At 32.4% G+C, this 21,650-nt stretch overlaps 1 protein-coding gene across 1 annotated transcript in view; it reads left to right on the forward strand.

Annotated features, from left to right (window-relative positions):
- Positions 1-21,650, forward strand: part of LOC123712795 — a 113,157-nt gene continuing 91,507 nt past the window's right edge. The window contains exon 1 of the mRNA XM_045666062.1: positions 1-594. Coding sequence (XP_045522018.1) covers positions 346-594 — 249 coding nt within the window. The 5' untranslated portion in view covers positions 1-345. The remainder of the gene's footprint in view (positions 595-21,650) is intronic.

Raw genomic sequence — 21,650 nt, forward strand, 5'->3', positions numbered from 1 at the left:
CAGTGTAGTCGGTGTTCGCGAAGTTTAACGCGCGTCGCGGCCACAACACGATAACGCGCCCTATTTAAACGTAACATACGCAACATAATCGCTTATTTATACGTAGTCCAGTTATGTTTTATAAAACGATTGATTTTTATTAGCTGTTAAATCTGGGATAGTTCAGTATTAAACCGGCTTCGTGACCATATGATCCGCCGTGCCCTCTCGGATATCGGTGCACAGTTACGATGCGGATTAACAATTTAAAAGTGCAATTGTGAAAGACGGATCTCGTGAATCACTGAACTTTCTCAAGCGTCAAGTTTGTGTGATTGATGACACCGTGAAATTTGTGACAGTGCGATGGCTGGTACTGAGGAGAGCGCAGAGGCTCCCGAGGTCCGCAAGCGTGGACTTAGTGGGTCCATGTCGCTGCGTACGCGAAAATTGGGACGAAGGTTGTCCCGAAGTATGTCCATAGTGGCGATGAAGTTGCCTGAGAAGGCCCAAAGCATCACCCGATCAACTAAGCTTATGCGTTCGGGCAGCCGTGATAAGAAAAATAGGTCTTTTGAACTCTCCGTCATATTACCGGATAAAACACAGAGACAGGTAAATAGGGCAAAAGTTATTTAACATCTGTACTATGTAATGTAATAGATATATAGGTTAAGTAGAATTACTGCGAGATCCTGTAACACTAATAAGTCATGCTGTGCTCTCTAAACATTTGGTATTTCCCCCGTACTTGAATCTGTGACATTCTTTATGTTTGACTAACGCATTCTAATAATTCTAGTTATAAAACAATGAAAATACACTTCTACTTAGTTGGCATTACAGGTTTTCACTTTAACACCAATAATGCCTTATTAGCATCATGCTCTACTTCAAGTTGTTAAAGCAAACTTAAATAGTTGTTTAAATTTCTAAACAATTTTGCAATCTGTGAGAGATATACAATGTAATCATTGAATTGAGGCAAAGCACGTACGAAATGCATAAAGGCGTATTCAAAACGCGTCATGAATTGTCACCTTTGGTAGAAGATTTCTCCAATAATCTATGAATATAATAACGATCTATGCTCACTCTATGTGAGGCATTGTTACATGTAGATCATTGTCATTGAACTGGGGAAATGCGCACTTATCATTTGAGTACCGTCCAATTGGCAAGAATAATCGAATATGATTTCCTATCACTTAGAAGATGAAATACGAGTTATGTTTTCATTAATTTTTAAATTGTATTTATCTTACATTTTACGAAAAATGTTAACGTAAATTAATTAACGTTCATTTAAATAAATAGACAACATCTCGAAATTTATATTTAGGAAATATTTTCAAATTCTTATCTTTAAAGATATTTTCAATTTAATTATATTGAAAGAAAACTATTTGTATTATTATAAACTTATAATTATTAACATACTTTTAAATTTAAATGTTTCGGTTATAAATTGCTTTCTTTCAATGTGTAAAAGCTATATTAATCAAAAACAATACAATTTAATTATATTTATTTATTATTATCATCTAGGTGCTTGATATTTAATAATCTATGTCTAAATAAATTATGATACAATCTTCGTGAAGGGTTGACAGCAAAATAAGCTATTTTTATTGGTAAATATGGATAGTTAAAATTAACTTACACTATCAAGTTTTTTAAATAGTTGGATGCGTAATAAACACAAGTTCCGTTGTATATTATTTACTTTTATAACTTCCTTCAAAAGTAAAGGACGACTTTGATTCCGGTTAACAGAATAGTAATTACTTTATCGCGAACTAATTATACGCTTTAAAAACAAAGGTCAAGCCTCTCCTTTCATTTACCGAGTTAAGATTTATAATAATTTTGATAAGAAGCCTTATTTGTTCGAAAACATGGCGTAGGTACTATATTTTCTTTTAATATAAGAATATAAAATTCTTTCGATCCATTTACTTTCGACTATCACTGCAATATGCTTCTTGCGACACAATAATTACACAATTTATTTCAGTTTCATCTGAACGCGAAGTTACCCAAATAATATTGCAATCGAACTAACTAGGTACTTTTAGCGTCAATCCAAACTTTCTAATGAATGTCTATTTACCATGACATTGACAATTGACTGATGTTATGAATACAGTGGTTAAAAAACAAAACAAAATAGTTTATATATCAACCCGAGTTCAAATTCATCTGAAATAATTGTACCTAGAAATCACATAAGTAACTTTGTACAGACTGAGACAACTAAATGTGCAATCATACAATTCTTGCACTTATCCCAATGAGGAAGGACGCCTACATCTGAATTCTGATGTATTTGTAAACTCAGGAAATTACAAATCAACTCTAGACTTCGAAACAATTCTTCATAACATACAATAAAATTCATTTATGTTTTTTGTTGGATATCCAAGGTGGAAATGCATTTGTGCATTCCCTGGCCCGAATATAACGGGTATGTGGGACTCGACCCATATCAAAATCTCTGCTAGAGACTGGGTTAGCAATACCCACTGAAACCACATCGGCTTGTTCCTACAAGGCCGCGGTACTGAGGTATTCGTCAAAGCCTTACGTATAAACATTAAATAATCTTAGACCGAATCGACCTAATAAGTAATAATCCCACTGATTTATACACTTTACCTAAAACTAGTGTCCAAGTAGTTACTTGCACTTGCGCTAGTATCAACTTGGAAATAATTAAAATAAAGAATGTAAAAACTTTATCATACATAATAAAAAGGATATTTTGCTAATAGAAAGTGCTCTCACCCCCACACTATGATTCCCTGTATCGTGGGCAGCTAGTCTATTCCATTTGATATGTTAACGCTACTTGACATTTAAATCTCTACAAAGTAATAAAAATCCTTTTAGGCTTATAATGCGTTTATAAATACGACTTTCGCAAAAAAAAACAGCTTAAAAAATTTCTATTAATAATAAGTAACATGTAACTTTAATGACACTAAACTCTTTTCCTTAGATCAGTTAATAATCAGTTGCTTTATACAATGAACATAGAACAATTAACAGGTCTTATTTGGTTCAAAACAGTAGTAATGGGGCTTAGATTGGCATTGCTTAATGAGTGAAAGTGATGTCGCAAGCGCACAGTGCGGCGTGTGCGCATGTCATGCAGATAATGGCAGGTTGCATGCGATGTTTTGATTCTTATGGGAATTAGAATAAAATCACCTTTATTTACATTTATTTATTAATTGTTAAATTATTTGTCGTAATGTGTCTCAGGTTTCTGAGTATTTTTCTTTATTATTTGTAATATATAGGGCAGTAACATGAATATATTGTGCTTACCACACATTATAGCATTACGGGAGACGTGTCGCTTTTCCACGATGTTGATCTCATCCCCTTAGGGTTACGCCACGCTTGGCCACGAAGATGGCTTGTCCTTATTTGTTGATTCTGTATTCAATTTTAAATTATTCAAGTGTACAAACGAGAAATGTACGGAAATTAAGACATCTAGCTATTAAATTTAGCGTAACATTTTGGCGCGTGTTTTGTTTGGCAAGATGACCGAGTGTTAAATATATGATCAATATTGTTCTTCTTCATTCCAACTCAAATTTTATTCCACGTCAACACCTAAAAGATACACAGTGCCGACGTCATTCTCTAATCGTTTTTTTAATTTATTTAGTTACATTTCGTTGCAAGAAATACAGTAACAATTTAACATACAAACACTGTAAGGACAAAGAAAAAATATTTGGTTAAGTATGTATTAGAAAAATGTTCGATATTTTCCACAAAATATCATAAGTCGAAGAACAAGTTATAATTGATTCGAGATTACTTTCCCTATTTTAATAGTCTAAGACTAGTTAATTCTACTTAAAAAAATATCGTTTATTAACTCCTAAACATAACAATCCCATATACCTACCTACATGTAATAATACAAATAATTCAAAATTAATAAAAAAAATTAAAACAAGTTAAAAGTTTAGTTACTGTGGCAGTGTACCTTTAACGCTGGCAGTATTTCCTCGCTGTATTATTGTTAATTCTGCTACATCATCATATTGATGTTACTATACCAATATTGTAAAGACGTATAGTTTGTAAGTAGGATGCTGCCTCTGGATCTACTGAACCGATTTTGAAAATTCCTACCTCTTTAGTAATAGAAAACCGTGTCATTTGTGAGTGTCATAGACTGCATTAGTCCGCATCACGTTGAGACAGAATAAAATACCATCCGTGTCACCTCAACGTTCGACTTCAAGAAAATAGCGTATCAATTCTCAAAAGGCCGGCAAACACTCGCGAGCCTTTTGACAATGTGAGGTGATCCTCCTGTCTGTTTATCTCCTGTTATATACTAATTAAAATGAAATTGAGTATTAAGTGCATAAATAAAGTTTGACCTTTGATGCATATAAATCTCGCTTGTTCTAGATAATTTGAATCTATAGGAGAAATTGTATACTAGTGATTAAACAATGTTTTATTTTCATAATCGTTGCATTAACATACTTTCGTTAATTGTTTGTAAACATTATTATGTTTGGAGATCTGACATTTCCAGTGAATAAACTAACGATACGCTAGATTTATTAAATGGATATAAATGCGAATCGTTTTGAAATCCCACATACCAAACACACAAGTATGCACTAGAACGTCCACAAAGAACATTCACACGGTTCCTGGCGTACAAAACCCCCAAATTTTGCTACAGAAGTGATTATGTTAATCGATTACAGAAGTTCAATTTGCAAACTCTCGAGGATCGTCGTATGATTGTGGACCTGGTGTTTTTGTACAAATTGATGCACGGCACGATTATTTGTCCAGACATTTTAAAAAAGATTTATTTCGTAGTGCCTAGAATCAACGCAAGAAGAAGACTGATACTTTTGTCGTTCCACAGTCCTTAACCAATCTAGGTAAACATGCGCCCCTCAGTAGAATACTTAGGAATTTTAACCAATGTAATTGTAGATATGGTCTTGACGTGTATTATGACTCACTTCCTAGTTTTAAGAAGAAAATTCAGTCATCTCAGCCATAAGTCATGTAATATTTTCCACGTTTCAATTTATTTATGTTTAAAGATACAAATACTTAAGTAAACTCTGTCCGCTATCATTTATTAGAGTCAATGTTGTGTACACCTATTATTAGATTGCATGCTAGAATAAAACCCAATATTGTTAATTAGAAAATGTATACATGTAATCTGTTGGTGTTCCTTAATAAATAAATAAACAATCGTGGTCTGTGAAAGACCGTCACATCGAGTTGTTAAGACAGTACTCTCGAACGTCAAACTGAATTTTAGTTTCAATAGTTGTCAAACTATTCTGCATTTATCTTCTACCGCATTAACCACGAGGAGTGTTCAGAGGAGTTGTTCAGATTAATGCCTGCAGCTGAGTTTCATCATCGGACGTCGCGGCAGAACACGAACTTCCTTCTTCTTTCCTTCAAGAAAAGACCGTACCAATTCTAAAAAGGTCAAAGATACCGTCCCTAGCCCTCTAGCACGGTGTGTCCATGGGCGGTGGTATCACCTAACACCAGTTAAGCTTTCTGCTAGTTTTCCCCTTCTTCTAAAATTTTAACAAAAAAGATCTCATCGAGACCAGAATTGCAAAACTACATACGACATAAAATTACTTACAAAAAACGACAACGAAGCAAACCAATTAAGACATATGTAAAGAGTGAAAAAGACAATATCAAAAAAAGGATACGTGAAAAAGAAAAGGGTAAATGAATCACGATAATATCAGATCAGTTAGTACGAAAGTTATACGACGTGGACTAGTAATGCTTGTACACTAGAGATTTAAAGTAAAATATAGGAGGACCTTAGGATTCGCCAAGAATGGAACAGGATAGAAGAGTCCATGATATTGGAATACGTGACTTAATGATAACATTGTTTATCGTCAATAAACACTATAATTATTAGAACTAGTAGGACATATACTGTTTTACGTAAATGTTTTGCAAGACCCGTATCGGCTAGTTACGTCAGATTTCAGTGAAAGGATTTTGTTAATTTACGATTAGTATTTCTAGTATAGATCTATAACTACCAAATAGATTATATTCATGTGTATTATAAAACACTTTTATTTCGATTTAATAAACTTATAACCTCTAAAGCTCTTGCTTTGTTGTTACCTCTCTTGTATTGCAAATCCTTCACATACGATCGCTTGCTCACTGCTGAGCGGCATGGTGCTCCCGACCCAGTTGTGGTATGTTCTGACCAGCTAGGTGAAAGCGTCAGGAACCTTAGTGCCCAGCTTTTGTGATTATTACTTTTATAATTGTCCCCTTGGTCTCTTTTTCCAGTTATTATAAACGCTCTTAGAGGTGCACGCTCTGGTGACAAATGCTTGAAAGCGTCTTGGTTACATGCAGTTCCTTTAGAATGGAGACATTAATCCTATGGGCTGTCCAGGGTCGCGGTATTTGTAAATAAACATGTCAATATATTCTATACATAACAATATAATAGATTTAGTGGAACCTCGTTAACTCGAAATTCTCAGTAGGTCGAAAAACATTGCCGTTCCCATCCGCTGAACCCTTAAATACGCGGTATGTCGAATTGTTTGACTTTGTAACTCGAACGAAATGTTATTTCCCTACGAAGTATTGATAATACATATTTATCTCGAATTTCAAAACGGTACGGAGTCTCCGGAGTCCTAGTTAGTAAAAGATAATGACTATTTCCGAAATAATAGCAATAAAATCCAAAATGAATGTTCGAGTTCGGGACCTATAATCTATTTTTATTAGTGCTCAGTTTACTTAATTAATATGTTAAATTAAATGTAAAATTTCGACTCTACAAATAAAAAAAACACACATAGAAATCGTGCCTCTGTAAGTCGAAATTTCAACAATGAAAGTATCTCGAAATATGTGCATTTCCCTTGACATCCGAGTTACCACTTTATTCGCAAATCGGCAGTGTTTATTTACAATTAACGCATTACGAGTAATAATGGAGAGAAAATAAATAGAAGAGGAAATTGGATACTTAAGAAATTAAACTCTACTTGTGCTTAAATTTCAATTCAATTAGGACGACCTTTCGTTTGTGAGATGAGAACCAGAAGACAGTTTAGGTTAAACAGTAAAATAAGGTAGTGAGGCGCCACTCACGCAAGCGATACATGTAATATATAATATAACATTTCTATCGAGTTAGACCTTTTTGCTTGTACACTGGCTGAGTTCAGAGCTGCTTGTTATATTATAGTTATTATCTATATTTTTGTCTAATGTATTTTTAATTGTAGAATTATCTATGTAGGTATTTTTTTTATAAAACGGCCAGGATACCCATATGATCTTAAGTGTAACCGGCCATGGACACTCTCAATGCCAGAGGGCGCGCGAGTGCGTTGCCGGCCTTGTAAGAATTATTAAACCCTTTTTTCTTGAAGGAGTCGAGTCGAGGAGTCGAAGTATGACTGTGTATTAGTAATAACTGTAAAAATTCAACAACAAATAAATAAAATCAAAGTAGAATTATCAATGAACCTCAATTGAAAAATTTAAATCGGTTTTGGTGCTCGTGGTATGCCTTGTTTAAGAACAGTCAAGGCTAGGTTTTGATGACTATCACTTTTTCTGTATCGCGAAAACCGGTTTTTTGGTACTGGCCGAAGCTTTCTTAAACTTATACGTTATCCTATAAGAATGCTTTGTGCTGCAGAATAGCAAGACAAATGTAAAACACCTTTGATGGTTTCACTTTTCATTAATTAGTCATTCTAAAAAGATACATCGAATTACAAACATTTAATAATATCTATACAATCACATGAATTTAACTTCGAATATATCATATATTTCCGTCCCTTAATAACTAACTATATATAACTTGATCCTTATTAAGTCTCTTTATGTGGAATATCCGATAATTTTTACTGAACGTATCCGGCATCATGTATGTCTTATGGTAGATTATTTAAAAAGTATTAAGCTATAAATTATAACGATAACGACTTTTAATTGAATTCTGCTAAACTTAATTAAAGGATTAAAATTTTTAATTAATTATAATTATACACAAAAGCATAGTCCAATATGACCTGAGCATTTTGATAGTAGACGTAGATGTTTTTTGTATGAAGAAAAACTTATTTTTATTGTCATCTTGGACGTTTATTTTTCCTCGTTCGTGTAAAACACAGTACTTTGTCTGCTTCGAATTATCATACAAAATAATGTACTGTCTCGTCGTAACAATAGACTGTACAAAACAATTTTATAACAGGTACGTGAGTAGATTTAAAAGTTAAGAATTTAAGTTTCGATTTTTTGCACGTAAATTAACAAAAAAAATTGACATTTGCAATATACAAATCAAGCATATGTGTTAAATCATTCCGATTCTAACGACAAATGCACACACATACTTTTTTTGCCGTATTAACATTTTAATTGGCGTTTAGATTTCATACTTATTTAACTATTATACGAGTAGTTGAGCAGGCTGGAAGATTTTTAAATCAATACATATTGGTTTTAGTCTATGGCTACATAATTCAGGAATCTGTATCAATAATTATTATAAGTCATGAAAGCGTGGAAACCCAATCGAATTATTACAAATGTGCGATTTTAATATTGCAGTATCAACATCATTTATGGGTGCCTAGATGTAGAACATCTGTTTTAAGTCGGTAGTCAGCCTTCTCTCGCGGACACGTCGCATCGTCAATTGTTAATCTCCGGAGTAGAGTTATGTTAATTGCACAGAAAGAAAACATTGGTACCCAGGGATCAAACGATTGACGAGTTCAAAGTGCGCATAATTTTGCTAACACTTATATAAATTCGTGCTCAGACTTTTACGTCTAACAAGTAAATAAAATAATTCTGATACATTCTTGATTAACTAATAATGAGTCTTCAAACGGTTTTTATCTGCATTTGCTATTTTATATACAAAATAATAAATAAGAGAGACATTTTAGTGTCAGTTATGATTCCAATATATAATTTATAATTAACAAACGTAATTGCATTATTTTCTCTGATAACGCTGTCATAAGTTATTATATTGTCAAGTTAACACACTAATTACCAATTAACTTATAACGATAATCAAATAATAACTTTTACTATTGTTTCTAAAGTATAATTATTAAAACTTATTTTAACATTTAAATTATATTCAAAGTTGTATATAAAAAGTTATATCGATATCAATAAACTGTTGAAACCGAAATATCAGAACATATGAAAACTTTAAAATATTTGATTTTATAATTTGACCTAGAACCAAAAATTGAGTTCTGACTTCTGAAATGATGCAGTCATAATATGATCATCTACTTGCCTATTCACGAAACCGTTACAGAAATCTAATCTCCAGAATTAAAAGGTGTTTTTACATCTTATCCTAGTGACAATTTCCGAAATGTACTGGGCACCTAGTCTTTCATATCATCCTTTTGTTATTGAACATGGCTGATCCCAACATCACAATGAGTACTATCTCCTATAAACACAATTTATAAAAATACGGCAGCAATTGAGCAATGAAGTGTAAACCCTTTTGATGTTCAACGAGACATGTAATCAGTGTTGGCGATTCAACGATTTTCAGGGACAGGGCGTGACCACATGTACAATGTATTTGATAAAAATGCTTTTATTAATATAATAAGACAGTAAGCTCATGGGGTTAGAGATCATCAGTGCTGGCCTTTTAAGAATTAAAGTTTTAGAGAGTTCTTAGATTAGATAACTTCGATTGACAGTTCATTTCAAAAATGCCTTAGTAAATTCTCAATTATAAAAAACTCATATTAATCGAGTATTAAAATCATTTAAAATAAAATCAATAATTATACTTTTAGGAATTATTATTCCTTAATTAATACTTTTACGATTCAATATATTATTGATAAAATAAATATATTATTAATAAATTTATATTGTCGTCAAACCCAATTAAAGTTATAGTTATATATATCACAGTCTAGAAACTGATTGACTCCTTGCATTTTATAAGCCTTGCAAATTGCTATATAGTGCGATAGAACCTTGTCACTTTAACATCCAAATACAGCTGCCAAACGTGACTGACTTGTGTTAATAAATTATCGTAATAATATAAGTATGTGATATTGTATTATTGTAACGGTAAATACAATTTAAAAAAAACACAAATTTTGTGAAATATATATGAGAATAAAAATAATAAAATTAACTAATGATAAAGCTATCTGAACAGTGCTGGTGAGCGTATCCGCTTTTATATGATTCATAACTCCCACTCAACTGTACTGTTGGCTGCTTATCTATTTTACTACTTTACTAGTTAAATTTACATCAAAATAATAATCATCCCAAAAATCCTGAATACGAAACGATTACGATTTTTTTAGATTTCTAAATTCAACAGTCAACATTCAACAGTGTTGGCTTTAGCGTGCGACTCTCATCTCCGAGGTCGTAGTTTCGATCCCCGGTTGTGCGCCAATGAATTTTCTTTCTATGTGCTCATTTAACATTAGCTCGAACGGTGAAGGAAAACATTGTGAGAAAACCCAAAGTCAACGGCGTGCGTCAGGCACAGAAGGCTGGTCGCCTACTTGCCTATTCGATTAAAAAATGATCATGAAGCTTGTCAGCTTGTCTTAAACCCAAAAATCGAGTTCAGATCATGCCTTTAGAAGATTAAATGATCAAAGCAACAAATTAAATCTATAATTGAAGATATGGGCATGGAATATTTATTTAAATAGAAGTACCTTTGTCAATGTAGACATAAAACAGATTATTTATCTATCAACTGAGTGTTTTACATAGCTCAGTGTCAAATTAAATTGCATCTCAATTCCTAGCTACGACACAAATAGATACCCCACAGGAGAAAGTTACAAATGATTTCGTTCACATTTTTGGGTCAAACGCTTTTCAAACATTTTAAATATTCGGGCCATTATGTCACCTTGGTCTGTCGCTGTGGTTTGTCATGTCATAATGTTAATCAACAGTGTTTTGTGCGAATTTAAAAAAATAAATATCGTTCTTAATTTACTTATCTGTGGTTCATACATTTTTGAAATATTCGCTTGACATCGCGATCTGTTAACTCCTAGATTTCATTGAAAGGTTTTTTTTATATTACAAGTGGCTGAATAGTTTTAAAACCTTTTGAAAATAAACATAGCTTATGTCGACTCAGTGATATTGGTGCATATAACTAGAGTTTACGAAAAACAATAGTTCTCGAATTAATTCGTTACGTGCGTTCGTTACGTAATTCCTTCTTATTAAACGCATAAATGGTTCAATCAATGTCTTTAGTAAAAAACTTAAAAAGTGTGAAAAAAATCATACTTTTATCTACGATAAGATTAGGCAAATATGTCACGATACATAATCAGAAATTATCTTCGAACACTTAAGTAATGTAATATTAATGAGGGGAATCTGCTGACCACGTCTGGGGCTAAATTGTTAACGCATATCTCAAACCAGAGAAGCCGAGTTTGATCTCTGGTGAAACCGTAATAGTCTCAAGTAGAAAGCGCAGTAGCTGTTTACACTCCATAAAATATATATAAATACACAGAAGTTAATCATTATCCAAAAAAGCAGTGTTAGCCTAGTGGCTTTAGCATGCGACTCTAATTCCTGAGGTCGTAGGTTCGATCCCCGGCTGTGTTCCAATAGACTTTCGGTCTATATGCGCATTTAACATTTGCTGGAACAGTAAAGGAAAACATCGTGATGAAACCGGCATGCCGGTTTTTCTATTACACTTATTTGTAATCTATTTCAAGTCTCAATCATGTCACTGTCAAATTTTATAGTAAATATATTTTGACAGTTCTTTTAATTCGTGTTTAGGAACTATATTGAAACATCGCATTCACATTATAATATGTTTGTTACGGTAACGAGCTTTGGTAGTATCTAACTCTTTATAGCTTTACGATCACATATACTTTAATATCAACCTTTTGTGTTCATATTCGATGTGGTTCTTTGAATGCAGTGCTGTTATCACTGGTACATAATCCCAAGACAGAAGATCGTTATAACTATGAAGCTATGTTGCACATACGACACATAGACAAGCTAAGCCTTTAATTTGTAATGAAAAGAGACTGGATTATGATAACGAGATATATTATTAATTTTGTGGCGGTAATATAAACCAATATTTCTTAGTTAAATGGAATTAGTGTTAGGTAAAGTGGCGTAAAATTACCTACATATCACAAAGGATTCTTTTGAAATTTGCATAAGAAACGATTGGAGGTGAAGTCAATTCAGGCCACGGGTGTTTGCACTCTGTAGAATATTGTAATATTCTTGCACGTTTTATTGATAACGTTTTCTGCTAAAGAAGTGCTAACTATAACCTCAATTCTATAGATTATTAATACTTCACGTAGTAGCCAGAATATATATTTCTAGGTATATATTTATACCAAAACAGTTTCTTTTATACTACAATGTCTGATCACGATTTCTAAGAAATACTCTAAAGATCGAGTCATGTTAATATCGCGACCACATCAAACACAACGCAGCCCTATATATAAGCAACTCAAAATTATCACTTTAAAAAATCCGACATTACGTTTCAAAACGTTTTTAAATTATGTAAAATAATTATAAGTTTTAAATAATACATAGCTTCAATCCTGTAAAAAAGTGTTTTCTTTAAATGTGTAAAAGCTATGTTAACAAAAGACAATAAAATTATCACTAACATTTCAAAACTCACATTGCATACACTTACTAAAAATCTCAAACAATTTCTTGTCAACCTGTCCTGCTGATACAGAAAATGTTCCTATTGTGAAAAATCATTTAAATATAAACTTGTGTTATGTAGATATCATAAAGTTAAATACAGTTTACACGTTAAAAGGAAGAGACTGGCTGCACACAACACGGAATCTTAGTGTGGAGGCCAGTGCACTTTACTTTACCTAAATATCCTGTATATTATGTATAATAAAGATTTTATTTCTTTCATTCTTTCTTCTTTACTTCTACTACTGTCTTCTTATTGAAATATAGTGTGCATTTATTTCTACGTTATTAACAAATCCTTCAAAATCTGTACTAGACAAAACCGACAAGAGTTTCAATACAATTAATAATTAGACAAATTATAACTCATCTATGAGCCCTACGCTATTTTAAAATTAGAAATAGACCAGCCTACTTTAACACGCTTTGAATGAGATAAGCAAAAATTCGTTTAAAACCAATGATTACAGAAAATTGACTTTAAGTAAATATAGCTAAATACTATTTATACGTGTAAAGCATTTATGGTAGTTCAAGTCATAACGGGTTGTTCTAAATGTGGGTAGATGTTTTGAATGCGTTTTGCGACATTAGTTTTAACTGTTCATAGTATCGCGAATTAGCACTTTCTTTTTGTATCGCGTCGTCGTCCTGTTAGATTCGAAAGTTAAACCTCTGAACTGAAAGCGGTTACATTAAAATTTTAAATTATTTAGTTTACGTAATAATCATTGTCTACGATCGTCACTTATAAACTCATTGGTTCAAGGTCTCTTGAAAATAGGTAAAAGACAAATGAATTCTGGTCGTTCCACCATTGAGTTTTTGCTGCGCATTACTATGTGGAAGCAGCTGCCCACTGAAGTATTTCCAAACCAATTCGACTTGGAGTCCTTTAAGAAAAGAACGTAAAAATTCTTCAAAGGCCGGCAACGCAGTTGTGAGCCTTCTCGCAATGTGAGTGTCCATGGGCGGCGGTATCACTTAACATCAAAAGAGCCTCCTCCTCGTTCGCCCCCCTCCCCCTTTTACGAAAAAGGAAATTATAAAATATCTCATTTGTCCTCATCTAAATACACCATATAAAACATATACTAATACACTTTCAGACTCATAAGTTGCGTAACTAATGTAACTGAGAAATTCTCTAGGAGAAAACCTAAGTTCGATTACCTGTATAACAATGGTTTTGTATTGAAATGCACTGAAGCCTGATCACGTCCTTGTCATAAAAATCAATAAAAAAACGAAGAACGTTGCCTTTATAGAGATTTCAAGTAAAATATTTTAATTTTAATTACAGAGAAAATATTGGACCTTAATCATTGTTGTCAAAAAACTTATTTATAATCTTAATTCTCAATGTAAATTGTCTTTTAGCTTAATTACATAGGAATTGTCAACTGTTCAAAGTAACTACGTAGTTATACCATAAACTGAGGTTTATAACGTTATAATGTAACCTTGTGTTACCGCAGTTGTATTATTTTTCAGTAATAAGAGATTATTATCTGTACTGTTGCGTGATCAACGGCTCAGGTACACAATTCATAGTTACTATATTAGAATAAAAATTAAAATAATTTGTATTTTACTAATTACAATGTTAATTATTAATTAATTTTCTCATTTGTTTGAGAGTATATATTAAGTTCTATTACGGTTTTAGGTCAGAAATAGATTTGTGGCGCTAGAATTTTCAAGGATTGGACTTCAGCTTCCTGTATCTGTTTCGTGAGAAGTCAAGTAGGTGATAAGCCTTCTGTGTCTGGCACATGCCGTCTACTTTCTGGGTTAAGGCTTGTCGGTTTCCTTACGATGTTTTCCTTCACTGAACGAACGAATGTTACGCGTACATAGAAAGTCATCAGGGATGAGAGTTGCATGTTGAAGCCACTAGGCCAATACTGCTTGATGTAACATTTATGGACTGATTGTGTTGATTTTCATAACATCTCACTTTTAACTACTATGTATAAGGAAATTACCAATCACCCAACCAAATCGAACCAATTCGACTTAGGGTCCTTCAAAAAAAAAAGAGTGTACCAATTCTTAAAAGGCCGGCAACATACCTACGAGAAATCTGGCAATGTGAGAGGTAATCACTTAGGTTTTTAGGTGAGCCTCTGCTACATTAAAAAAAACGGGAACTTCAACGAATCTTTACTCTACTAAAGGTTCTTTTAATGCTATCCATATTAGCCTAATAGTAATATTGTAGTCAAGTCTCAACTCAAGCGATCGTTTAATAGCGTCGAAAATAAATATTAACGACAGTCATATTTTCATGGTCAGCAAATGACGACCATGGTTGTATGACCAATAATAACTATTTTACTATCGTAATAAGGACAAATAAATTTAAGCAAATAATCCGGAAACTTTTCGTAAACATCGTGATGTAACTGAAACTGATATACATCTGAGGCCCAGACCTAAAAATTAGCGCCACTGGTTTTATTTAATAAGGCCTCATGTTAAGTGAATATAATAACTGCAGATTTTTTTGTGTTTGAGTATCGTTTGGGTTTTATCTGTATTATGGAAAGTAATGTTTTTAATCTTTATCTTGACTTATTCTTAGGAACTTATTGTGATAGACTCATTTATAACCTATGTTGTCTTTGACTAAGTCATGTAACTCGGATAATGTAAGAGAGCAAGTTTCTCATGCGAATAATCAAACAATTAGGCTTTTGCCATTTCATCACTAAAGTTAAATTCACAGAACAGAACTTGTTTTATTTTTTAGTTATTTAGATTTTTATGATCCCATAATTTCTTCAAAATATGACAGATGACAGAAACTAAATGAAAATCATGGCGAAACAATACAATTTTTGAAACTGGTATAAAGTTATAACTATAGCCATACTATAAAAAAAAAACAATACTAGTTAGCTATAGAAGTCGATCCACTAAATGGGAGAGATTTTTAAAACCAAATTGTATGTGTCAATTGCGACAAATCATGTCTAGAATCTTGATAATACGATAACGAAAATATTATTATAATAGTTTTACATTTATGTTGAGAGCACGTCCATCCTCACATCGTGAGGTAATCAGTTTTATCTTAATTACTGTATTATCTGTATTCTTTTTGACGTACTATTTCGCCTATCATCTATGGTTTCCAATCATACTTTTTAATCACAGATTAAAGTACTATTTTTAATTCTAAACCCCTAAAAGCAGCGTTGTATCTATAACAAACGTATCATCGTTTTATTAATTAAACATAAAAAATTTATAAATAAATATTTAATTGTTTTATTTCGATAGACATACCAGTTGTTTATATATAGTTATTGCCTAAGGAGCCATTAGCTGAGCTTTTACTCATTTTATAAATTGGAAATACATTTATACGTAGAACAATTTTATTACGCAAGAACATAAGATTACATTACAACAAAATGTATGAATGGCGCCAAACCAAACACATCACCAAGTCTGCGCAAAAAGTAAAAAGCTATCACAGATAAGTAAAAGTAAGAATTGTAATAGACATTGGAGTTCATAGTTATTATAAGATATAAAACAGTTATTCATTTGATTAGTAGTAATTAAGCATTGTGAAAGACATTGTACTTTCTATATACACTTATTAATTTGACCTCTGTGTTAAAGACACATTAGGGCACTACGGAATATATATGAATGAAACTACGGTTTGAATTAGCATACAGAGATGCACCATAAAGTATTCAGTCACGGGAAATGATCTCATATTGTAATCTGTCATTATGTTTAACCAATTATACGCAGATTGCTGTCATACTAAAAACATACACCTTGCTTAGTCAGCTTGTTGATAGTTTGTAACTTGAACACAATGTTGTGACTTTGACATACTTTTAACGTTTTTATATTATGCCGCTTTTTGTAATTTTCTTGCGTGATATTTATTGTTCTGAAAATTAAAATGAGACTTCTTTAACTTAATAGTTAGGGTTGAAGATTTTTTTAATGTGTAGTACTCGCGTAAACCACAAACAATATTAGTTGGTATAGGTTAAATATTCATGTCTATGTTTTATTGGACATACAATTTACCAACATTTGTACAAAAATATGAATAATTTCTATATTCCCACAGAAATTGGTAGATTTACGCTTTAGCTCACTGAATCGCAGTATTGTTTGGTTTTTTATTTGTTTTCGCACAATGACAGTACAATACACCAACCTTAATGCACAGATTATTGAATAGTACAGATGATAATGATCCGTATCTGTATGGGATTATAGCTATTATTCTGTGAATGCATACAGTAAAAGTGAATCCTTTGGTGATGTATACTCATTACGTAAAATTTTACGGAACTACGATTGAACAATGGTTATCAAGGTGTTATTTTGTCGTAATAAAGTAGTTTTTAATAACTGCATTATAAACGTTTATTAGCTAAGAGTATAATCTGTGCTTAGAGTAGGCTAATATAATCTTGAACCCCTGTTCTGGTCTTCAATTTTTGCATCTGTTTCTTCTTTCTGTCGTTTGTAAGATCGATGATAACTTGCCGGTTTTCTTGTGACGTTATCCTTCAACGTAAGCATGTGTTAATATAGCAAATAATATGAACCCACAACCTCTTGTTACTACTAAAATAGGCCAACAGTGAAACAAAAAATGATGTCATAAAACGGTAATAAAAAACAAAAATAATTACAAGTTAGAATTTAATGTTTTAGTTATTCCGCTGACCTAGTAAACCACTTGAAACAAATTAACATCTAAGCCATCTACATAATATTATCACTTCTTATATTGTACATTACATAGTGAAAGAAAGTATATAACGAGGTATCTACTATAAGACGTTTCTTTTAAGGCTGGCCGTACACGAGTATTGCTTCCGTATGTCAAAAACGTATTAGATTTCGACATACGTATGTCATAGTTCGCACTTGACAACGCTAAATCTTAAACATAGAGCTCAACTGTGTGCGCAGAATTCTTACTCAATAATGATAAACATATTGTATAGTTGGTTTTGACACTCTCTAAGAACTCTAATGACGTTTAGACCGTCGCAGTACTGTACCAGTACTCTGGAGCTTTTAATAGACATACAGATCTCGACGTTTCTGTATTAAACTTCAATAATTGAAGCGTATGTTACAGCAATGGAATGACGCGGTACAAAAACTCAACATTGAAGTCAAGATTGCAATCGTTATAGCTATTGGGAGTTAGAGAGTACCGGAAGATACCAGTCACCCACCACGGGTGTCATTACTCGAAAATAAACTATAAATTATATAATATTAAAACCTTTTTGGTTATGACAACGATATACATTTCCGTGTTCTTGATTATTTAGTTTTTGCATTTTAATGGGTTGACTTATCTATGGCTTTGATCAAATAAATAATGTTTTTCTTTGTTTATTTATTAAACTTTTTGTTGTATACATCAGTATAAGTTATAATAAGTAAATAATAATGAGCGTAAGGGTCGGCCTCTCCGCTTTAGAACGAAGGCGAAAATATAATAAAATAACGTATAATGAGTGCAAGAAGTACAAAACTGCATACCATATATTATTATAACATAAATAACAATAATAATGGAGATAATGATTTAAATAGTAGAATTAAGGTCCTATTGATTACTTCGTACAATTTCTAAAATGCGTAAATCATTTACTGTTATTCTAACTTGGGGTTTACGAAATGACATAAAATAAATGTTTTGAGATTGACGTACAGACCATGTAACGCAAGTCCTCTGTACTTAGAGAGCTAACGATACACAGAAAATCTATACAGAGAAAAATAATAAATGGACTACCCGATCAGCTGTTAGATAGTACTTATTAGTATTTGTTACGCTTCTGACAAGTCTGCTATTGTTACATTAAAACAAAGCACTGAGGATTTCAAATGTTAATTGTATTATTCTGTTAAATAAACGTTTAAAAAATCTAATACTCTCTTGTCTCTTTCTGTGACATTGTATTTATGCTGATTACAGCATCAGAATAATACAATTTTATTAAAAAAGAGATAGGTTATTTTAGTTAGGATGTACAAATCAAATATTTATATGAAATAACAGTCTATTTAATTAAGAAATCTCTTAGATATAGCACGTGTTATATGGCAAATAGAAAATACTCGGGCATTAATGCGCAATGGAATTGAGAATTTTTCAATTTCACGCTAATACTAAACCTATACTCACAATAGTAACTTTCTACTCTGTGATATTCGTAAATTCTTTTTCATATTCCGATAAAAAATAAAACTTAATAGGCAATGCATTTGCGAGCCGTCTGGCAAAGAGTGTCCATGGACGATAATCCCGTTTGTTTATAGAATATGGGTTCTAGAAAATAAGATTTATCTAATGTTATTTAACTAAAGTACTCACTAATTTAACTTAACTCATCTTTGTTTATGGTATCGAGAGGGATCAAGACTAAACAAAGTATAGGTTACGTTTCTTACGTCAAATTCATTTTAATTGGAATCTCTCTATCTGTCTTGAGACTGAATGGCCTTGACTGCTCAGCTCGGTTGATAGTGAGCGAAGTTCGGCTGGAATGGGCTTCTCCCGTGTATAGTGCAAGGGTCTCCTGCGAAACAAGGACCTCGGCTTGTGCTGCCGCGGGGTCCCACTTCCCATTTATTGTTAATGCAAATGTTCCGCGAATTCCCTTTCAAAACCCGAATGCGGAGTTAGACATTCTAATTATTATTCAGTATTTTTTTATAATTATTAGTGTATTCAATCGAATTACGCAATTACAAAACATTCGATAGTTCATAGAAATCGTTACGCTCCACATTTGCCAATTGGGGTCAATACCGATTTTTTTTTCTGTTATCAAAGTCTGATAATGCTGTGTAAACAGTCCTGCGATTGCGTGAAAGAATTTCTACATTTCCTTGACTAATAGCGTGATAACTAACACGTTACTTCACGTTCTATTTCTACGGAAAACATAAGTTCCTGGTACAAAAAGCTTGATGAATATAAATTAATTGGTACAAAATATAAAAATAAATGAATTACCTAAGTGATTTAAAGCTACGGAGTCAAAATTTAACACTAAGTATGGCACCCGTATGTCAAATTCTATACATTTTTAACATTTCTCCCGTATGGAGTCTAACATGTCTAAGCGTAAGGATGGTAGAAATTTGGTTTTACATGTTTGACATGATCATTGACAACTGAATAACTTTTACAATTAAATGTTGCCATGCATAAGAATAGATATTTGTACTCAAAATTAAATTGTAATTACAGATTATAAATCATAAATATTTAACGATGAGTTATGTAATAATACTAAAACGTACTCATTATAATGTACGCTGGTATGTAAAACTCTTATTCTAATTGTCTGCACTCATGCAATTGATATGAGCTAATGATACCAAACATCGCAAGTAAAATCAAACCGCAGTCTGATCTATACAGGTAAAAAATTCAGTTTTACATAATTTAAAGATTGCAACTCGCGAAAATAATCTTTCCATTTTTTATTTGTGTACAGCCGTCACACCTACGTCGGTTCATGTGGGTCACCCAGATGCAACATACAAGTAGATTATCCTTTTGTGTAGAATCACGGTACGTAAAGTAGAACATGTAGGAGTGATATCCTTTAATAGACGCTACTTTCAAACCGCTTCTGCGTCACCGAATTATTGAACTAGCAGTTAAATATACAAGCAAGAAGCAAGACAAAACAGTCTTAAAATAGCGTATCATCCGTATTCAATCTGAGATTAAATGAATTATTCGACATTTTAAAAACCATTTCAGATTATTTATTAGTGAGTATAGAACTTATATTTGAAATTCCAATTTCAAAAACCCGCCAAAACGCATCTGTAGCCAAGATGTCAGCAGTCCCTTTGACGTGCCATGTCTGTCAACTCGTAAACGCCAAGTTTTTTACGTGTCATCATTCTTAAATGACACAATCACACATTATATTTCGATCAAATCAGTTTCGAAAAACTCCATTACAGTATTAGGATTAGATAGACATTATTAACCAGCATTCTACGGTACCGTCAATTATACTAATCAATGAACATTTTCATGTGACTTATGTATCGATCAAATTAACGATTATTTACAAATTATTTTTCTATAACTCATTTTAAAACCATATGGCATATGGATTACTCTCTTATCGAGAGTAATCTATATTTTTCACACAGTTAATTGGGCTGTTCATTAAAAGTAAAATTTTTATATACTGAATATTGATCTAATTGGATTGGCCAATGAAGGTCTTCACGGCCCAAAGCTTATTAGGTATATTTTACCACAATAAAATAAACATAAAAACATATGTATAAAACGTAAACAAGTTGATAATCTTAGAGAAAATATTTATTTGTGTGTTAAAATCAAAACCACTTCAAAAATTCTTCCTCTACTTATTTTTAACTAAAATATAGAAATCGGCTCTCTGGTGGCTGGTAACATTTAAAACAAATGTTTGTAACATTATTGAGGATATTTATTGATTGATAATCCGTTAATTCAAATGCCAGAAGTTGTAAACATCTGAAAAGGGTGAATTTGTTAAAGTACGACCTTAACAACTTCCTTATATAAACAAAAGAATGATCAGTAAGACAATTACCGATACAATTTACCTCTTTTAATTATCACACTCAAGTGTAAATTTAATAAAAAAGTAAAATCTATGGCGCTACAACCTATTTAGGTCTGGGCCTCAGATTTCTGTATCTGTTTCATGATCATTTGTTAATCTAATAGGCAAGTACCAGCCCTTCCGTTCCTGACGCACGCCGTCGACTTTTTGGGTCTAAGGCAAGCCGGTTTCCTCACGATGTTTTCCTTCACCGTTCGAGCGAATGTT

Source organism: Pieris brassicae, chromosome 8 (genome assembly GCF_905147105.1).
Source record: "Pieris brassicae chromosome 8, ilPieBrab1.1, whole genome shotgun sequence".
Taxonomy (NCBI): Eukaryota; Metazoa; Arthropoda; class Insecta; order Lepidoptera; family Pieridae; genus Pieris; species Pieris brassicae.